Genomic DNA, 20,775 nt, shown 5'->3' on the forward strand with positions numbered 1-20,775 from the left:
CTCACATATATGACCTGTCAGGCCAGGGCCTCTGAGATGGAAAGGGGGAAAGCAGGCTTAGAAGCTGGTGAGTGGCTATCATATGAATCCTCTTTCTCATGGACAAAGCAGGGATTAAAAAGCAGAGCTAGAGAGACCATTGTTCTCACCCAACAGTCTTGTTTCTTTTACACAACCAAATTTTCTCTTTTGGTTTTCACTTTAATCATATTATTTGAAGGTTGTCATTTTGCTTCTTTCATTTTGATGTCTTTGTTTTTTACTTCTACTCTATTGTCATCCTAGAAATATGTAGAGGCTTTAGTTATGGTTTCTATAGCTAATCTTTAGAAAAGCTTCTTGATGCAAAAATCATAATATTGGCACCTGGTTGGCTGGGAACTATGAAAAATTACAGGACAGAGGAAAGCTGGGTTCAGAGAAATCATTTGTTTCTATTTTAAGACTCCAGCTCTTCAGTTGTGACCTGCATTGTACACCTGTATGGTGGTCTAGAGATGGGCGGGGGGGGAGACCTAAATTGTTGGGCAGGAATGTTCACCATTCTGATTGCCCATATTTTTATACAAGATTGGGGAAGACTGGCCTGCTTCATGAAACTCTCCTATAGGTTTGCCATACCTGCCCTGCCATCCTTTGACACCCACCTTCCCTTAAGCAATGAGGGCAGGCTCACTCTCTGCTTAAAGACCCTTTGGGAAGGATTGGCTTTGGAGACTTCTGAGGCCTTCTGAGGATTCTGTGATGTTCTGTCTCTGAGGCTGATTCATTTCCTTTTGGGGGGCCTAGAATAAAGGAATCAAATAACATAATAATACTAATAACCCATAATAATGCACAGGTGTCTGCAATCATGAAAACAAGACAATTTTGATTCTTGGCAATAGTCACAAAGACAAACTATCACTCTTTCTCAAGTGCTCAGAAGTAATCTGTGAATCCTTTAAATGGTAATTATAAAAAATAAATATGTTTAGAGTTCATTAATGTAAGTGAATAATTCTGATACATTTACACTTAGCAAGTAACTAATGGAACTAAAGATGGAAGAGTTAAATGTAACCCTGCAGAGTAATAAATGCTAACATTGGCATTATAAATTACCACTAGCAAAGCTCTTTTAACTATACTTTTAACTATACTGCTTTTAAGATTATTCAATATGTGAAGAGTATAAATTGAAATAAATATTTATTGGCTTATCAAGAGCAAGATTAATGCTTCTGCTCATATATTTCACAGATGCCCCTTTAAAAGTTCAAAAAGAGCCTCCAATACAAGTCCTAGTGAAACAGATTGTCTTTATGATCTTCATATAACGTCACAAGCACAACAATACATTTCTCAAGTGTTATACATTATTCATAGCATTTTGATATATATCTAAACTTGAAATATTTGTGAGCACCTTTGGAGGATGTTTTCTTTTTTCAAAGGAATAGAATTTTGCATATAATGCAACTTTGTTTACTTGGCATTCTCAGAGGAGAAGCCATTTTAAAGGAATGCAGAGACAATATGAACAGCTGGGCTGAGGGGTAACTAACTAGTTTCTACTAAACAGTTGATCACACTAAACATGAATCAGTGTGGTGTAGTGGCTACAGTATTGAACTAAAGCTAGGGAGACTTGTGTTTTGTCCCCACTTATTAAATGTGTTGGACCAACCATCCTTTCTCATTCTAACACACAGGATTATTGTGAGGACAAAAATGAAAGAAGGAGAGCCATGTATGCTGCCCTGTGCTCCTTAGAAGAAGAGTGGAATGAAAATGCACTGGATAAATAAATAAATAGGTGGCATTTTTTCCTGTGTCTCCTAATGATAATTGATAGGCAAAATACTCACATTTCTTTATTTAAATGGCACTTCCCAGTGTTTGTGTAAAGGACACAGAAGGCTTGGAAGAAAACATTTCACTTTAGAGAAGGAAGTCTGTTTGTATTCCTCAATCCAAAAGCTTTCCTGAAATTAGAGATGATTGGTCAGAGTGAAGGATGGGATAAGTGAGTAGTATTGGATTGGTGGGACAGAGTTTGAAGTGGGAGAGACCAAAGTAAAAGGATAATGGGAAGCAGAAACACTGCATCCCTACACAAAGTGTTTCCTATAGTAGAACCACAAGTTGGTTTGCAATCTATACTCAACCAGAAGATAACATGTTCACCATTGTTGGTTGTAAGGCAAAAAAACAATTCAGCTCACTGTTCTGCTTGGGGGCATGTGCCTTTCCTTCTACTTGTTGCATCAACCATGGTCATCATAAGGAAACCAACAAAAATTTCAAGTGTAATCTGAATACTAATACCTGCAATACATTAATTAAAATTAAAGAATGAAAGTGCTTGAGGATACGCTTCAAACAACCATGGAAGGACTTTTTGCATTATCCATCAGTCTCAGTCAGAACTCAGCCATATGGTGCACAGGGAAAGATGTTTACCTAGTGTTCCCAAACTCATTCTTCTGTTAACCCCAACAGCTACAGTCAGCCTTAGATGTGTCCAGGTCAACTAGAAGGCAATGCTATAATTTAATAAGAAGTTTATAAAGCTCAGCTTTGCTATATAAGGCATTTTATATTTTGTGTTGAAACAAGTTCAGTCGTTAACATTAGAAATTCACTTGCATATTAGGCCACACCCCTGATATCCCCATTGTTTTGAACAGGCCTTTTTGTAGAAAAAGTTTAGCAGGAACTCATTTGCATACTAGGCCACACACCCCTGACATCACCATTGTTTTGCATAGGGCTTTTTTGTACAAAAAACCCACTGGGAATCATTTCCATATTAGGCCAAACTTCCTGCATTCCTGTGTGCTCCTGCTCAAAAAAAGCCCTCGTTAACATAATTATGTGTTGGCCAAGATTTAGAGCCAACACTCTAAATCTTGGCCAACACATAATTATGTGTTGGCCAAGAAACTGGTTTCTTAAACACCCAGGGAATGTAGTTCACCACTTTGGGATAAGCAGCAATTTTTCTCCAGGCCAGTTTGACCAGGGATCTGGGGGGGGGGGGTTGCCATCTTCTGGGTGTGGAGAAGGTGTCACTGGGTGTGTGTGTGGGGAGGTATTTGGGAGTTTCCTGCATTATGCAGAGTAGGCTTCCCAATCCCCAGGTCCCAGCGGGGGATCCCCCGTTTTTACAGGCTTCTCCCCGACCCCAGCCAGCTGGCCGGCGGGGGAAGCCCCGCCCCCCACAATCACCATGTTGTTTTAGAGCTCCTGCAGGTCCGTTTTTAAAATATGTGCCTTTAAGGCTGAGCAGGAAGCAGGAAACAGGAAGGGCTTCGGAGAACAGCCCCTACCTTTGTTTTGCTTTCGTTTTCAGATCAAGTAAAGTTCTACAGGAACAAGACCCAGTAAGTATTTGTGTGAGAGGGCAGGGGGTTCCCTGGCTTAGAGGCCCTCCCCCCACTTTAGGAAGCATGTGTGGGGGGAGGGAAATGTCTACTGGGCACTCTATTATTCCCTATGGAGAACGATTCCCATAGGGCATAATGGGGAATTGATCCGCGGGTATTCGGGGCTCTGGAGGGCTATGTTTTGAGGTAGAGGCACCAAATTTTTTGTATAGCATCTAGTGCCTCTCCCCAAAATACCCCCCCCAAGTTTCAAAATGATTGGACCATGGGGTCCAATTCTATGAGCCCCAAAAGATGGTGCCCCTATCCTTCATTATTTCCTATGGAAGAAAGGCATTTTAAAAGGTGTGCTGTCCCTTTAAATGTGATGGCCAGAACTCCCTTGGAGTTCAATTATGCTTGTCACACCCTTGTTCCTGGCTCCACTCCCAATGTCTCCTGGCTCCACCCCCAAAGTCTCCTGGCTCCACCCCCAAAGTCCCCAGATATTTCTTGAATTGGACTTGGCAACCCTAAAGCAGAGGGTTGGACTAGATGACCCTGAATGTTACTTCCAAATCCATGATTCTATGGTGGCATCCTTTTGGATGAAAATACTGGTTTCATGATGTCTACAAAGGCCCTCAATTGAAGCTGGATCACTTCACACATATCAAGTATTCTAGTAAAATCAGAAAGCAAAGACTTTCTGTTTGAGTATTATATGTATGTGGCTTTCAAGGGTAAAAGAGCCTCTGGCCCAATTATATGCATAGCAACATGTAAGAAAATACTTATCACACATTGCCTTTGATTTTATGTAAACTGTCTTTTAAAATATATAATTAGCAATATATATAGCTATAATATGCAGTTGTTAAAAACAGGTGTTTTATAGTGTTCAACCTTTTCAATATTTAAAAAAGTCGATCCATTTATGAGGATGCACAATGAAGGTAATCAAGCACTTTTCTATAGCCTCATTTGAAGTCATCAAGAGTGACAAATAGGTATCCAAGTGCAAGATCTAAAAAAGAGAAGATTGTACCATTTTTTGTTAACCTATATTAAAAGAGCAAAAGGATTAAATAAATACTGCTGCAGTTCATTGCATCAGAGTAATTGAACATTTTTATTAATTTGTTTATTATACCCTGCTTATCTTTCTACCCTGATTTAAGGCCGTCTACAAATGCAATGCCAAGTTGCAACAGTAAAAGGAATACAGTTGGCATATTGCAATAGTTTAAACTGAGTTGGTGCCTACTGACTCAATGATAGTGCTGTGGCACCTTAAAGACTAGTGTATACACGTGCACTTATGTAGGTCTGAGCCCACTTTGTCAAATACATGTAATGAAATGGGTCCTTGTGTTCAGAATGTTATGTGGCAATAAGCATTCTAGTCTTTTAGGTGCCACAAGGTTCTGCTGTGGGCCGCAACAGACTACCAGAGCTCTGAAATAACAAGGAAGATATTTTATCAAATATCAGGAATTCTGTTGAAATATACATGTTATTTTCTAGACATTAAAAATCCTTCTGGTTGTTACCATCCAAGGAAACAATTCCATGCCCAGTATATTGAATTGTATTTAGCAAGGCAGAATAAACTGTCAGGAAGTCTATATCACTGGCAAGCCATTCAAGAGCATTCAAGAAAGAGGCTGGTACTGGCCCCTGCCATGCTTTCCTGTGTTCATCCAGCTTAATTAAACCTCAGGAAGCCAGGTTTTGCCTCTTTTATTTTGCAGACAGCCAGTGTAGACAATATTGGGCTAGAAGGACAAGTGGCTTGCTTATAAGACATCTTTGTAGCTTTCTGAGAAATCTAGAAGGGAATTGGAAGTGTTAACTCCCTCTAACACCATAGGAAGTATGGGAGAGTGCTTTGGAAGACTGGAGAGGAGAAAGAGAATACCATATAGCTGAGAGCAGAAGGCTATTGGGGAGGGAAATGCTCTGCTTTTGGGTCACAAGAAGGAAATTGTATACAGTGCTGAGGCTTTGAAACTAACCCCCTCTCATCACAAAATCCTTCATGTGCATAAATATAAGTAGAAATGGGCTTGTAAATAGGAAGTGCAATATTTACAGCTTTTTACTAATGTACTATGTAAACATAATTTAATAATCCATTAACCTTTAAAGATTGTGAAGAACAAATTCTGTTTTGTGTGTTTTTGTTTATGAACTTTTTTGCAGGAACTGAACAAACATTTACTGCCATCTAGTGGAAAGATGTAAATTCTGTAGTCCCTTTAATGTGCACCTGTTGTAGTAGCCTTTTGAGCACTCTGGTCATATTCTCTATAATTAGCTAAATGAAATGTTCATTGCTGAGGTTATATGCTAGCAAAACCAGTCAGCCTGCATCCATAGAGTTGCAAAATGTGAAAGAGCTTACAAGGATTTGCATATAAATTGCTGTTATTTTTGCCCTTATAGCTTGAATATGCTCGTAAGGTTGCAGCTGATGTAGAACACAAACTCTGTTTTCTAATTAAGTTTGAGCTGATAAGAGGATATTTCACTGCTGTTTCAGAATCTGTTCCTGCTCTTCATAGTTTCAGAGGGCAGCCATGTTGCTCTGCAGTAGGAGAGCTAGAGTCAAGTCCAGCAGCACCTTAAGAGATCAACAAAACTTGGGGGTGTAAGCTTTTGACACTCAAAGCTTCTTTTATCAAATACAAGTAGGAATGGAGATCTCTGAGTCCTTCTATCCCATTAAAAGTTACTCTGCATAGTTGCCCTCAACTCAGCCTTGATCTCTAATTCCTCTTTAGCATGGACTTTGGGGAGTCTACCCTTTCCATTACACATAGGGGAACCCATTTTCCTTCCATTCTGTTTATGTTTAGCCAGCACGTATACAAAGACCCTCCTGATCGGTGTTCTAGTAGCCGCTTGTGGTAAGTCACAAGAAGAACCAGAATGTTTGTTGTTCACTAGCAGGCAATCTATTAGCATCTCTAGTCCTGGCTTGACTTCATCTGAACAACAGTCAGATTCTTCCATGTTTGTGGCTTCCTAGGCATTGTTTAGATATCTCTGCCCAACTATCCAGTTTGTCTGTGCTTGCTGCTATTCCAATCTACCAGATTCCTTGTCTGCCGACCTATTCTGCAGCTTCCCTGAATCCTTGTGCCAGTTCCCTTCAGCCACTCCTCCCCTGACATGCAATTGACTCTGTCTCTGCACTGACTGCCTATGCTGCCTTGGCACAGAACTGCTTTCTGTAAGCCCTCTTCTTCAGTTCTTCATCCTGTCTAATGGAATGAAACACTTATCCAGTTTTACCACAAAGTATCACCACCAACATATCTAAATCTCGATGTGGCCAGATCTGTGGATACTTAAATCTGGAGAATGGGGCCATAAACAGGCGACAGATCTTTCTACAAACCTGAAAAATGCCCAGATTTGCAGAAAATTCTGATTTTTTAAAAATAAACCCAACAGAAAGTGCGCCAGTACCTTTAAGAAATGAATGTCTTCCAAAATCACAACAATATAACCAGCCTTCAAAACTTGGTGTCTGCCAGGAAAAGGTCAGGGGGAGGGCCCTTTCCATGGCTATTTGAACCTCCCAGTCCACCCCTGCTCCTCTTCCTCCTGAGCAACTTGGCCAAGCCCATTAGAGGCCATCACACAACTCACCTGAGTGATTTGTTACCACAAAACTTTTGCATCTTGGCCAGTTTTTCCCAGGGAGAGGCTCCCAGGGTGAGAATAAGATGGAAAACTGGGAACCAGTGTGGTGTTGAAGGTAGATTAGTGTCTGGGAGTCCCAGGTTCAAATTCCCACTCAGCCATGGATGCTTGTTGGGTCAGAAAGTATGTATCAGCTTAATCTACTCCATAGAGCTGTTGTGAGGTTAAAGAGGAGAGGAGAATGATGTAAGCTGTTTTGGATCCCTATTGACAAAAATATGGTGTATACATTAAATTTAAAAACTGAAGTCAGAGGGTGGGTTGTGAGTGAGAAGGAGAGGTAGAAGTAGGGAAAGGGGAGAGGATGTGAAAACTGCCAAGAGGAGAGAGACAGGAAATTGTGTTGGGAAGAGGACATGAAAAAAAGAAGTGACCTCCACAAGTCTTCATGGGTTCCCTGCTTGTTTCATTTCTCTATATAATAGACCCTCCATATTCTCCTTTGGCTCATTATATTTCACTTTCAAATTGTTTCTTTTGAAACAATATAATTATGAAAGGCACAGCACTGCAAATATGTGTGTATACATATATTCTGTATTTGCACAGGAACAGGCGGGGCCCTAATTTTACAAAGGTGCTCTGTAGTTCTACCTTAGCTTTCAGAAATTCTTTAGTAGGATTCTGCTCCAAGCCAGAAGTAATGGAAAAATTGATGCTGTTGGCATTAATTGTTTTGATCTGGGTAATCCCAAAATCACTTGCTAGTATTTTGATATGTTGTTTTACAATCATAATGTATTATAATGGACACTTACCAATAATGAGCATTCCTGTCCTACCAAACAGATAAAAATTTGCATTAAATTTGGGACTCAGGTTTGCTGCAGCCTATTTCTCAGGTCTGTTTCCTTTGTATAATAATTCTGCTTCCTTTGATATTGTCTGTAAATCAGACTATGGGGATATAGTGGTTAGGGTGCTGGACTAGGACCAGGGAGATCTGGGCTCATAGTAATTTTTCCCCCATTCTGAGAGAAGTCTGTGGCTTTTCAGGTTTATTTATTTAATAGATTTTTTTTCTCTCTGCTCACCCAAAGGGTCTCAGAGTGACTTACAATATTAGCATTAATATATAATATAAAATATTTTATATTTGTTTTCTATTTTTATGTTGTTTTAAACTTATAAGTTTAAAACAACATAAAAACAGAAAACAAATATAAAATATTAACATTAAATGTTCAACTATTAAAATATGTGGCTAGCACTATACCTTTTTTAAAAATGTGGATTACACTCCAAAGGCTGACTAAACAATACAGCCTTGCAGGCCCTGTGGAAACTAAACAAGTCTGGAAGGGCAGGCGTGTATTCCAAGAGTGCATTCCACAGGTTGGGACCACAACTAATAAGCTCTTTCCCCTGCTTACTGCTAAATGAGCCACTCTGGGCCTGGGCACCTCAAGGGGCCCCTAGAAGATGATTGAAGGGAGCGCGGCAGGTTGTAATGGGAGATGTGGTCCCATAGGTTTGAGGGTCCAAGATAGGTATGGGCACAAACTGAACCATTTTGCCCTGTTTGTAGTCCTTGAACAGATGCTAGTGATGGGTCTACCATCACAAACTTACATGAACTTTTTAAAGCAGTTCATGGTGGTTTGTGGATGAAGCGGAAAGCAGGGGTTTAAAGGGACTCCAAGTCCCTTTAAACCCCTGCTTTCTGTTACCCATGAAAGCCACAAAAACAGCTGAGTGGTGGAAAAACACTCTCTGCTGTGCCCAGCCACTCAGCCGTTTTGAGCTGTCTTATACAGTCCATTAAAGTTTAAAGGGACTGTACAAAACAGCCCAAAACAACTGAGGGATAGAGAGCAAGCAACCTTGTTCATGAATTTTGCCCTGTTCATAGTTCATGAACATATGTTAATGATGCTTCTACCATCATGAATTTCCATGAACTTTTTAATGCAGCTCGGCTGTTTTCAGGCTTTCTGAAAACCCTATAACAAGGGACTGTGGTCCCTTTCAATGGGGTTTGTGGAGTCACAAACCAGTTCAATTCATGGACAAACCTCCTGGTTCAGTTTGATTTATGGTTTGGTTCATGGTTCAGCTACAAACCACAATCCAAACAATGTTTTCCCGATTCATGCTCATCCCTAGTCCCAGACCATTGAAGGCTTTAAAGGTTAATACTAACACCTTGAATTGGATCTGGAAACTAACTGGATCCAGAGCTAATGCAGCTGCCACAAAATTGGAGTAATATGAACTGACCATGATGTTCTGGTCAACAACATGGCAGCTGCATTCTACACCACCTGCAGTCTCCAAAGACTTTTGAAGGGTAGCCCTATGTAGAACAAATTACAGTAGTCCAATCTTGAGGTAATTGTTGCATGGATTAACATGGCAAGGTCCGACTCAGACAAATAATAATAATAATAATAATAATAATAATAATAATAATAATAATAATAATAATAATAATAATAATAATAATAATTATTATTATTATTATTATTATTATTATTATTATTATTATTATTATTATTATTATTATTATTATTTATTACTTGAGATTTCTACCTTGCCCTCCCCCACAAGTAAGCTCAGGGCAGGATACAATAATTAATATACAGATAAAAACAGTTCTACATAAAATCAGAATTTAAAACTTAGAAACTAGCTAATTAACAAATATTATGAGCTAAAAAACCAGCAGTACACGTTGAGTGTACTGCAAATGTGCACTTAAGGCCCGCATGTCAATAGGTGGACCAGGCTGTCACCTATCACAGTTGGTACCATGTAGGCAGGTTAGAGTAGGGGAGGCCAAAATCTCAACCAAAGGCCTGGTGGAACAGCTCAGTTTAGGAACCAGCTGGTAGGCCAGGCATAGGGGCGGAACACTGACTGTGCTACTAGTGGTCCCTCTCAGGGCTTTTTTTTTTTTAGAAAAAGCCAGCATGAACTCATTTGCATATTAGGCCACACCCCCTGATGTCACCATTGTTTCACACAGGGGTTTTTTTGTAGAAAAAGCCTTGCAGAACCTTATTTGCATATTAGGTCACACCTCCTGACACCAAGCCAGCCGGAACTGCGTTCCTGTGCATTCCTGCTCAAAAAAAAGCCCTGGTCCCTCTAAACTGAGTTCGTTTTTTAGCCTCTAGCTGACACATTTTTGTCTTAGTTCAGGAAAAATGGCACCAGAACAAATTAATGTATGCAATGGCTCACAACTTTAATGCCAATAGCTCACAAAGTAGAATTTTTGCTCACAAGATTCCACAGCTTAGAAGGAGTATTGCATGCTACCATGGATACTTGTTTATACCCCAAGGCTCTTAATAGAGTCTACAGCAGTCAGCTGGACACCATCAAATCTCTGGAATGACCCTCCCAGCTAGCATTAGTCTTTCCAAGACACATGACCTCCATCTTGGATGGATACAGCTTCAGCCAACTCCCCCTTAACCACTGGACTACCACATCCAGGCACTAGGATAGTGCTTGGAGCCCTGTCACAGGCTGCTTATCCAGCAGGAGGAAGAACTGAAGAATTAGCAGCACTGGCATGCCTTTATCCAGATGTAAATTGAGATTGTCAGCCAAAGCAGGTAAGTCAGTCAGTCAGTAATTTAATTTATAACGGTCATAGAACAGCAAACATAAGAACATAAGAGAAGCCATGTTGGTTCCCATCCAGGAAGTGCCAGCGAGGGAGGAGCCTCACACCCTTTTCAGCCGCGATCTGTTCGAGCTGCCAGCTTGGCCCAGCATGGAGTGAGCTCAGTGCCAATTTCCCGCCAATCGTGGGGGAGGGGCTTTACACAGCATGAAACTGACCTGCCTGAGGTGGGGAAGGGAGGGAGAAGGAGGTGCAGAGGGGCATGACACCGCGCAGGGGAGAGGCGCGATGCCAGGGGAGGCAGGGGCGGCCAGGGGACAGGAGGCCCCACGGCCCGGCATTGAGGCCTTTGTGGCCTGGTGCTGGGTTGCAACCCTGCTTTTGGGAAATGCCAGAGTAGAGCAAAGGAACAAATACTTAGGGCAAAAAAATTTAGCATCACTAGTGAGATAAGAATCTTACATTCATATTCAACCCTTTAGGATTTCCATTGTTTTGAATTTGTGAATGAACTCAGGTTCAGCCACTGCACATTGTGTGTGATTGATAATATGAAACAATGAGATTATTCTTCTCCAGAGGTAAACTATAAAACACTCCTCTCTGATAATACAATATCTGCCCTACATGTTGTATTTTATGAGAAACAATTGGCTTTTTATCTGACTTCTATTTCTTGTCAATCAATCAATCAACCTTTAATGGCATGTAAAAACAGGTTAAAAGAACAATGGGTTGAAAAACAGAAAATAGGTTAAAATACTGGACATCAGGATTAAAGTATATTTACATAAGATCACAGTTAAATGGGACAACAAAACTGTCCCTTGTCTCCCAAAGCAACTAGAGTCAAAAGCATTGGCCATCTGACCTGTATTAAAATTTGTCATATAATAATGCTTGTACATTTTTGGATGCATCAAGCAGGCAGTTTTATATCAGTGAGGTCTGACTGAAAAATAATCATGGAGTCTCTACGATAAGGAAGGAGGAAAACCAGCTACCAAAAATAGTGGAATGATCGCTAATACTAGCTCAGGAATAGGCCAGGGTATTTTGTCATCAAAATTGGTTCAGTTTTATTATTTAAGAACAGTATTCAACATACTCCCTAAATTGTGAGCTACTTCATTTGTGCAAGTAAGAATATTATGGAATATTATGGAAACTGTTGCTTGGGCTGCTCACAGAACTGGGCTCATGTTGACCCTTAGTGAAGCTAAGAGTTGAATGTTTTCCCACACATCCACAACTGATCAAAGGCAAAATGTTCCCTACTATAGGAGACTGAACTGTTCTAGAATGAGAAAGCTCCCCTGAATAGGGTCCTCCTTCATGAGAAATAGTTTATTTCTCAGGTGAGTCAAGGACTCTGCAAATGTCCAACCTTGTGTGTGTGTGTAATATATATTTACTGGAGCCATCACAAAGTTTGATAATGATCTTGCTCATTTTGACAGGTCAGTCATATTAAATCAGTCCCCTTTGCTTTGACTTTCCATTGTAAACATCTCCCAGTAGTGCTTGATGGCTATGTTAATTTGATCACAGCAAGTTTCTCCTATAGTGAATTGAGAAAACAGTGTTTTCAATATCAGATAGCACATTAAAAGAGACAGAGAGGAATATGTGGACTTATTTATTTTATTTTTAAAAGGTTGCATTCCAAAGTCAAAGGCACCTGTTTATGCTTCCTGACAGAGAGCATCTCTTGACTATAAACTGCTTTCACTTCTATGATCAAGGGCACAGCTAGACATAGCAATTATGACAAATGGTGGCAGTACACACTTAATGATTTTGAAAGGAACAAACTGAATGGGATAGGGTGTTACTTGCACTAAAAGGAAAATTCCTTATCACATTAGAGAATTCATTCTTAACAGCACTTCTCAGGAATTGAGCATAACCCAGTAAAAACAGCTGTTTGACTTGTATGCATTATATTGAACTGGCTTCATGTAGTAGTTAGAAGTGCAGACTCTAATCTGGGAGAACTGGGTTTGATTCCCCACTGCTCCACATGCAGTTGCTGGTGGGATCTTGGGTCATTCACAAGTTCTGTCAGAGTTGTTCTCTCAAGATTAGTTCTGGAAAGAGCTCTCTCAGCCCCACCGACCTTGCAGGGTGTCTGTTGTTGGGAGGGGAAGGGAAAGGAGATTGTAAGCCACTCTGAGTGAAGGATGGGGTATAAATTCAATATTCTTCTCCTCTTCCTCTTCTTCTCGGCACAAGATTTTCTTAGGTCTTCTTGCTGCATGTTGATCTAAATTTCTCTAATGCTAAGCACAGTGGAAACAACACACTGCAAACAAATCATTGATTTTTTTATCCCTTACAATAGAAGTTTGTTCCTGTTTAAAGCATAGATGTTTACTTTTTCTAAACATGATTACTAATGCTTTGCAGAAAGTCTATATTCTGCTCACTTAAAGGACAGAAGACAAGGTATAATACAAGAACTATTGTTCTATTTGATAGAGTGATGGGGGTACGGATTATTGGAGATTGGACTCACAAGCTAAAAGGGAATATTTTAAACTCTTTGGCCTGCATTCACCCAGCTCGAAACAATAAATAAAGCTCTCAAGACATCCTGACTGTAATTGGCAAGGCCAGAGGGTTCACAATTCCATGCAAACAGACAATGTTCTCTGTGTTTTACAAAATGTGAGGACAAATAAGAGATATTCAGATACTTGGCTGCCAATTTCAAAGGGGAGGAATTATGAAAGATGCATTTCCTGATAAACTGCTGCATTTTAGTGTTTTTGCAAATGTTGCAGAACCTCCTTTTATAAGTATCTGGTTGTTCATTGAGAATAAGAGATTTACAGCATGATGGCCCTTTAGCTGTTTCAGAGCAAGCAGAGACTTGTGCCGCATATAGCATAACCCTTTTCCAAAGCAAGTGTGGAAAATATCTATGGCTATTGCATACTCACCTTGAAATGACTACTAAAACACAGCACCACATCATGCAAATAGGGTGGCAGGGCACTATATGGAACCTTCCTAGACAGAGGCAGTAAACCTTTGAATACCAGTGCTATGAAGCTGCATCAGGGAAAGTACCTTGGCCTCTATATCCTGTTTGTTGGCTCTCCAGGGAAAACAGGATGCTGAACTAAATGGACCACTGGTCTGATCCAGTAAGGCGTTACCTTATGTTCTAAAATGTAGCTTTTGGATGCAATGATGGCTGCAAGCAATTAATAGCATTAAAAGGGAGATATACAATTTCATGGAGAATTGGTCCTTGCCATGAATTTAAGATACTTCACAAACATGGACAGTTTCAGAGGGCTGCTATGTTGGTCTGCAGCAGAAGAGCTAGATTTCAGTGACATCTTAGAAACCAACAAGATTTTCGGGGTTTACGCTTTCGAGTCAAAACTCCCTTCATCAGATACTTAGACAGAGCATACTTGCTTCTTTGCGGATGCACTGAGCAGTTTCAAGTAAACAGGGAGATAAAACCCATCATGAAAACTGCAGCAACATGTAGTGGAAGAACTCACTAAATGTTGCATGCAAGGTTCAAAATTCCTAATAAAGAGCACCAAAAAAGGGTGTTGTGGAACATTGTTCTCATTAAATATCTCAGTTGAAAGAATTGTAAGCCCCTGGTTTAAAGTTTGCTTTCCTTCAGTTTCCTTCCATAACACGCCCACAGAGGTTGAACTTAGCATGTCTTTTCTTCCTTCCTTCCTTTTTTTAATTTTAGGAGTGGCAGAGTAAAATGACACACAGTAACCTGAGCTACAAAAATTTCAAACGGTAATATTGCTAGGGGACGTGTAGCTTCTTTCTTGCTCCTTATTACATGTTTTGCAAGCATTCATTCAAATGAGACATACTTAACATTTGAATCACAAAATAAAATTCCACTACCCAGATCATTCTAAACTCATTTGCCACTGAGCTCCTTTGTGTTACGAAGTACTCAGCAGATTCGGTTCATAATTCTCTTCTGGCAGAAAAAAATGTTCCCTTTCTAACAAGGAAAAGATAAATTGCATTCTGTCTTCATTATGGATCATTTTGCAAGCAAGGCTCAGTTTGGGAGGGAAATGGTGAGTAAAATGGATGTTGAATAAAGCAATGTTTTTTCCCTGTTTAACTTACAAGTTTTAGAAATCTCAAATGCGAGTAGTTATGGCATTTAGGCTTCAGGGAGTTTCCAAGCATTAAAGGCCATATCTGTATTCTAGTGTTTGAAACTCTATTGGGCATAAAATGCTGCTACTGGTTTTAACAGTTGTTCGTTTTAGTTTTAAGGCACTAAACAGGCTTTAAAGAATAGAATGTAAGAAATGAGGAAAGTGATTTCTCATCTGCTCTTGCAGTGACTGAAGTCCAAAAATAAAGTATGTGTGTTTGAATTGCATTTTAGTTAAGCAATGTGAATGAGATTTTTGCTTATTAAGGGAAGTAGTAACATTATTTTTCTTAAATTGCCTCTTCTCTTTTAAATAAAAAATTGCTTCTTTGGCAGTCGGAGTCTGACATTAAAACTAATAGTATGAGAGTTCTGACCTAAATCGAATGCAAAAGGAGTTTGTTACTGCCTGATTTTTCTCTCTTATGCAGGATTTCTTTGGTGGGGGGGAGGGGGGAGTTCATAAAATGTAATAGGCTGTTTATTATTCCAGTGACCTGTGATTAGGAGTCTCTTTCTTACTAAAGCTGAATTAAATATTTTGCCAAATAACAAGCAGGTTATAGGAGCAACCCTAAGCAGGTCTAATCTACAGTAAATGTGATTTTCTTCAGTGGGCTTCCTCCCAGGAAGGTGTTCTCTGGATTTCAACCTCTGAAGCTACCTGCTGTGATACCGAAGTTTGAGAAATATAGAACTAATTAGCAGATACAGAGACATAGATGATAGAGACCAAAATCAATTTAAGGGGAAAGCAGAAACAAGCTGGCATTATTGTTTTGGGAAATGTATTTATTTCTAATAATCTTGGACGCAAAAATAATTTAGACACTCAAACATGTTCAAACATGTTTTAAAACAGAATTGTAGTTGTGTACTTAGTAGGCATTCCACTCAATTAAAAATATTTGTTGATTAAACATTTAAATTTTCATGTGGGTAAGTTTTCTGGAGAAAAAATATTTTATTATTATTATATTTGTTGAGTTTATGAAAAAGGGGAAGGAAAACATCATAAAACTGTCTGTTAGGCAAGCTGGGGTTGGTGACTTGAAAGCTATATATAAACTCGTGTTAGGTGAAGGTGGTGCAGAATTCCAGACTGTCTATATAAATAGCCTTTATCTTAAATCCCATCAACACTTCCACTTTGTTCTGATACCATTTCATATTCCCTTCACCTTTACCAATTTTCTCTTCTTGTATTGTTCAGCTACCAACCGCCTGGAGAAACAAAATGTTCTATCCCTTTAATAGAGGCTTAATGGGATGTTATTTACTAGATGATGCTATTAACCTCCATGCCATGAAAAGCTTCAGCCACCTATTGTCCACTCATTAAGCCCCTGTTATAGGAACAGGACATATTTTATTTTCTCCAGACAGTTGGCAATCCTACTTGTATCTCTTTCTTCTTTGCTTGCCTTCTTTCAGAGATTGGATTTTCTTGATCTGGTGGAAGCTGATCCACGCTTCACCATGTTGTGTGACTGCACATAGTGACAAATGTTCTCCATTTTAAGGCGGCAATTTAAAACTCCAAACAAAGTTATCCTTTTTTGATCTCACACAAAAAATGCCACAAGTCAACAGTTTATACATTAAAGCTATGATACTGTGTATATTTTCTTCAGAGTAAAAAGTATACACAGTATGATAGCCTTAATGTATAAAATGTTGCCTTGTGAGACAAAAAAGAACATTGGAGTTTTAAATTGCCCCCTTAAAGCCACTGAGCTCAGCAATCTTTATCTCTAATTAACCATTCAACTACAGTGCTATAAACACATGCCATATATTTTAAGCTCAGTGGGGGTTAGCTCTGCATTTAAGAATCTGTCTCTGAGACATCTATCATGAAAGTAGGTGCTAGACATTGCATGTCAAATGGAAGGAGGTAGCAACTATCTCTCTGGCCAAAGAATCCACCACCCTGATTAATCTGTGTTCTCATTTATGTTTTCTGAACCAGTGAGATCCTGTCTTTATCCTTGCTCCCTATTTAAGGAAATATCTTTGCGCCTCTTCCTATATAAACCTCTGTGCCAGCTTAGACCCCGACAATAGTTTTAAGCTATTGTTGTCCTTTTGCAAAATTCACACTGCTGTAGGGTTGCCAACCTCTAGGTGGCACCTGATCTCCCACTATTACAACTGATCTCCAGACAACCAGTTTCCTTGGAGAAAATAGCTGCCTTGGAAGGTGAACTCTATTGCATTATATCATGTTGAGGTCCCTCCTCTCCCCAAACCCTGCCCTCCCCAGGCTCCACCCACAATATCTCCAGGTATTTCCCAACCCAGTGATGGCAGCCCTAGGTCTTATGCCTTTAACACCATGGTGGTATGGTTATACTAGGATCGGGGAGACCCGTAATTAGGGTTGCTATCTGCCTGATGTGGAGGGGGGGGAGTGTAGAGGAGGGGGGGAGTGTAGAAATGGGCAATTGAAGCCTTTCATGGCATTGAGGCAAGCAACATACTCTGGCGAGTAGTAGTAATAGTTGTTGCTGTTGTTATTAGCCTTTATGGTTAACTCTCATGGAGTTTTTAAAGCAAGACATGGTTTTCCATTGTGTTCAGGGCCAGCATGCCTGCTAGCTGACCTTAAATTGGGTGCCCCCCACATGACTCTTGGCGGGGATGGGGACTGGGGTTGCCAGTGCCCAACATGGATGTCATGGCAGGCAAAGTGAGGCAAGGCAAGGCAGTGATGGCAGCAGGGGGACAGGCAGCTGGCGTAGGGAAAGACTGACCACCTCCTACTTCACCCAGCACAGTGCAGTGCCACCCACCCAGCCCCACTGGAGCACACTGCGTGCAGAGCCAACCACTTGGCCTGCCCAGCCCCATTTGGCTCCCTCACCAGTACAGCGGCAACAGCAGCCAGGGGAGGAGGCACACCAGAAGATGCCCACCTGTCTGCCTGCCTGCCTCATGGGCAGTAGCTGGGGGCTGAGCTGCACAAGGCCAGCAGCCGCCACATGGGAGGGGTGGGGCCCTGGCCTGGCTTTGCCCACAAGTGGGGGAGGAAGGGCATAGACTGGCAGATGGGGCCACAGGGCAGGAAGTTGGGGCAGTGGCTGTCAGTGGAGGGGGATGCTGGTGGGGTGGAGTAGGGGGCCTCACCGTGGGTGCCAAAAAGCCTGGTACCAGCCCTGATTGTATTCTTCTGCATAGGAGCCCATTTTCCTTGGTGGTCTCCTATCCAAATAGTACTCATATCTGACCCTGCTTAGCTTCCAAGCTCACTAGTCTGAACTACTCAGGATCCTCACCAGGTAAATAACATCTCATTAAACATCTATTAAAGGAACAGTATTTTTTTCAGACAGTTTGCAACCCTAATACTTAAAAAAAATGTTTTTTTTTCAGTATTGTGGGGCTGAATCCTGTAAATCCTTTCCAGCATTTTGTTTAGTAGAACAAGACTTTTCCAGTGGAGATGGGAGATTTTCTGAAGGGGGATTTTTGCTTGGTGTAATGGAGAGATAGAATCCAACTGAGTAGTATTGGGGTCATAAAATGCAAACCTCGGTGATCTGTTATTATTATTATTTTTTTTTGCAGTGTAGACTTCTGCAGTATTTTTTGAGAGCAAGATAGGAAAGGGTTTGCTTTTTAACAAAAATGAATTACGCTGCAAGCAAGCAGATACAAAAAGGAGATTGCAGTATAAGATCGCAGTACAGCAACCAAGTCATGAGTAAGGGTAGGTGTCATGTTATATCCCAATCTTGTCAGATCTCAGAAGCTAAGTGGGATCAGTATTTGATCCCACCAAGGAAGACCTTGCAGAAGAAGATAATGGCAAACCACCTCTGTTGTCTCTTGGTTTGAAAGCCCCTTGATGAGACACCATAAGTCAATTGCCCCTTGATGAGACACCATAAGTCAATTGCCCCTTGATGAGACACCATAAGCCCCTTGATGAGACACCATAAGTCAATTTTTTTATTATTAATTGCGACTTGATGGCACATTCGTATATAACCAAGTAGGGCAGGACACAAATTTTCCAGAAGGATTTATGAATTCAACAGACTGCCTTAAGGGAGTGACAGGAAGGGTGTGCCAGAACTGTGAACTTTAACATTGGTTAATCATATCTGAAATTTTATTTTTAATCAAGTTTTGTGTTTTGAAATAAGCAAAGACAGTCCATTTTTTCATGCAAAAGTTACTTCAGACATTTGCTCCAGTAGTTACATTTGAAGTTGTCTGCAACTCCATATTCCTATAATTACTATTGATATGATTTATTCATAAATACAGAGCACTAGGGATGATGAACTGGATTATTCTGTAGAACAATTAACAAGTAATCTTTTCAAAAAGATGTGGCAGAACTTGTCTACACGCCTAACACTAACATTCCATCACCAGCTAATGCCACTGTGATCTGATGCAGGGTCATATATGACTCCTTGATTACAATGGACATCAACTGTTTCCAGATCAAAGGAAAGAGAAAAAAAATTGTTTAGTAGGACATATTTTGAGAGCTGCTATGGTATTTTGGTAGAACCATGAGCTACATTAATATGCTTTATATATATATAAAATCGGCGCAACTGTCCTCCTGTTTGGCACACTAAAGTTGCCAGCTGCCTAGGTAAAATAATGTCCTAGTCCTTTAATAGAGTCTTTAATAGGGGCACAGAAGCAGAAACACATTACATCTTGAAAGCATACTTCAGAAGGCTTCCCCCCCCCCCTTACAGCTTCCTGTCCCAGGAAAATGAGCAGTGATGCTGGGGAAGTTCAAATAAAAAAAGTATAGATAGTCCTCTGTGCAAGCACCGAGTCATCACTGACCCATGCGGTGACATCACATCATGATGTTTTCTAGGCAGACTTTTGTCACAGGGTGGTTTGCCATTGCCTTCCCCAGTCATCTACACTTTATACCCACTAAGCTGGGTACTTATTTTACCAACCTTGGAAAGATGGAAGAGTGAGTCAACCTTGAGCGGCTAGCTGAACCTGGCTTCTATTAGATCAAATTCAGGTTGTGAGCAGAGCTTGCTCACAACCTGAGTTTGATCTCAGCAGAAGCTGAGTTCAGGTAGATACTCAAGGTTGACTCAGCCTTCCATCTTTCCTAGGTCATAGCACCCTCATTTCCCCTACAAATTAGTCTTCAACTCCCACTCAAGCTAGCAATCAGGCAACAAAGGAGAAAATATATGCAGAAAGTCATGCAATGACTATCAATGCCTCATCTTTTGGGGGGACTACAGCCAGATAAGCTTGTCCCCTAGCCTTTGCAGTCAGATTTCCCTCTTGTTCCTACAAAAACATAGAATAACTGACTCATGAGCCAAAGATTTCATTGGAGCTAAGTATGCGAAAAGGATATTGTTTGACTGTAGTTCAAAGGAAAGAGAAGGCACCAACACCTGAATCTGATCTGAGTACAGACCAGGTCTCAACCTGGTATATCAGTTGCCTGATCTAGGGCAGAAGGATGTCAGCTTTTTTTGCTTTTTTTAAAAAGAGAAATAGTATTTTTAGTATTTTTAGTTTCAGTGCTTCTTACTCGCAGCTTGGTCATGAACTGTCTGGAGGAGGAACACATCCCTTTGATAGATACTTAAGGAGATGTCATTCACCTCCATGCCATGAAATGCTTCAGCTGCCTATTTCTATACATTAAGTCTGTGAAGGGATGAGACATCAATCTTCATGCATTTGGCTACTGCACAGATAACATGCCTGGTTCTGACTTCTCAAAGGTGGTCAGCAACACATGATGACTCCTTTTTTGATGGATCAGTGATTTTTTAAAATGTGAAGAAACATTAGCTTAACATAACACACTCTCTCTCTTCTCCAGATCTAAAAGATATTCTCTATAATCCCAAAGAAATCAGGGTTGGTTGCAATTCCTCAGTGCTCAGAGGTGGTTATTACTTAGCATTTCCAGGACAGAGATGGGATCATGCAAGTGGGTTATTGTAGTACTACTA

General features: G+C 40.4%; 1 protein-coding gene across 3 annotated transcripts in view; it reads left to right on the plus strand.

Annotated features, from left to right (window-relative positions):
* The window catches only part of SASH1 (SAM and SH3 domain containing 1), a 1,059,311-nt gene that overhangs the window by 711,778 nt on the left and 326,758 nt on the right, over nucleotides 1–20,775 (plus strand). Inside the window, exon 1 of one of the 3 annotated variants that reach the window (XM_060240734.1) lies at nucleotides 14,606–14,717. The exons of the other annotated variants lie outside the window; for them this stretch is intronic. Coding sequence (XP_060096717.1) covers nucleotides 14,676–14,717 — 42 coding nt within the window. The 5' untranslated portion in view covers nucleotides 14,606–14,675. Of the gene's footprint in view, nucleotides 1–14,605; nucleotides 14,718–20,775 lie in introns of those variants that run through there. 3 annotated transcript variants of the gene reach the window in all.

Source organism: Heteronotia binoei, chromosome 1 (genome assembly GCF_032191835.1).
Source record: "Heteronotia binoei isolate CCM8104 ecotype False Entrance Well chromosome 1, APGP_CSIRO_Hbin_v1, whole genome shotgun sequence".
In the NCBI taxonomy this organism is placed as follows: Eukaryota; Metazoa; Chordata; class Lepidosauria; order Squamata; family Gekkonidae; genus Heteronotia; species Heteronotia binoei.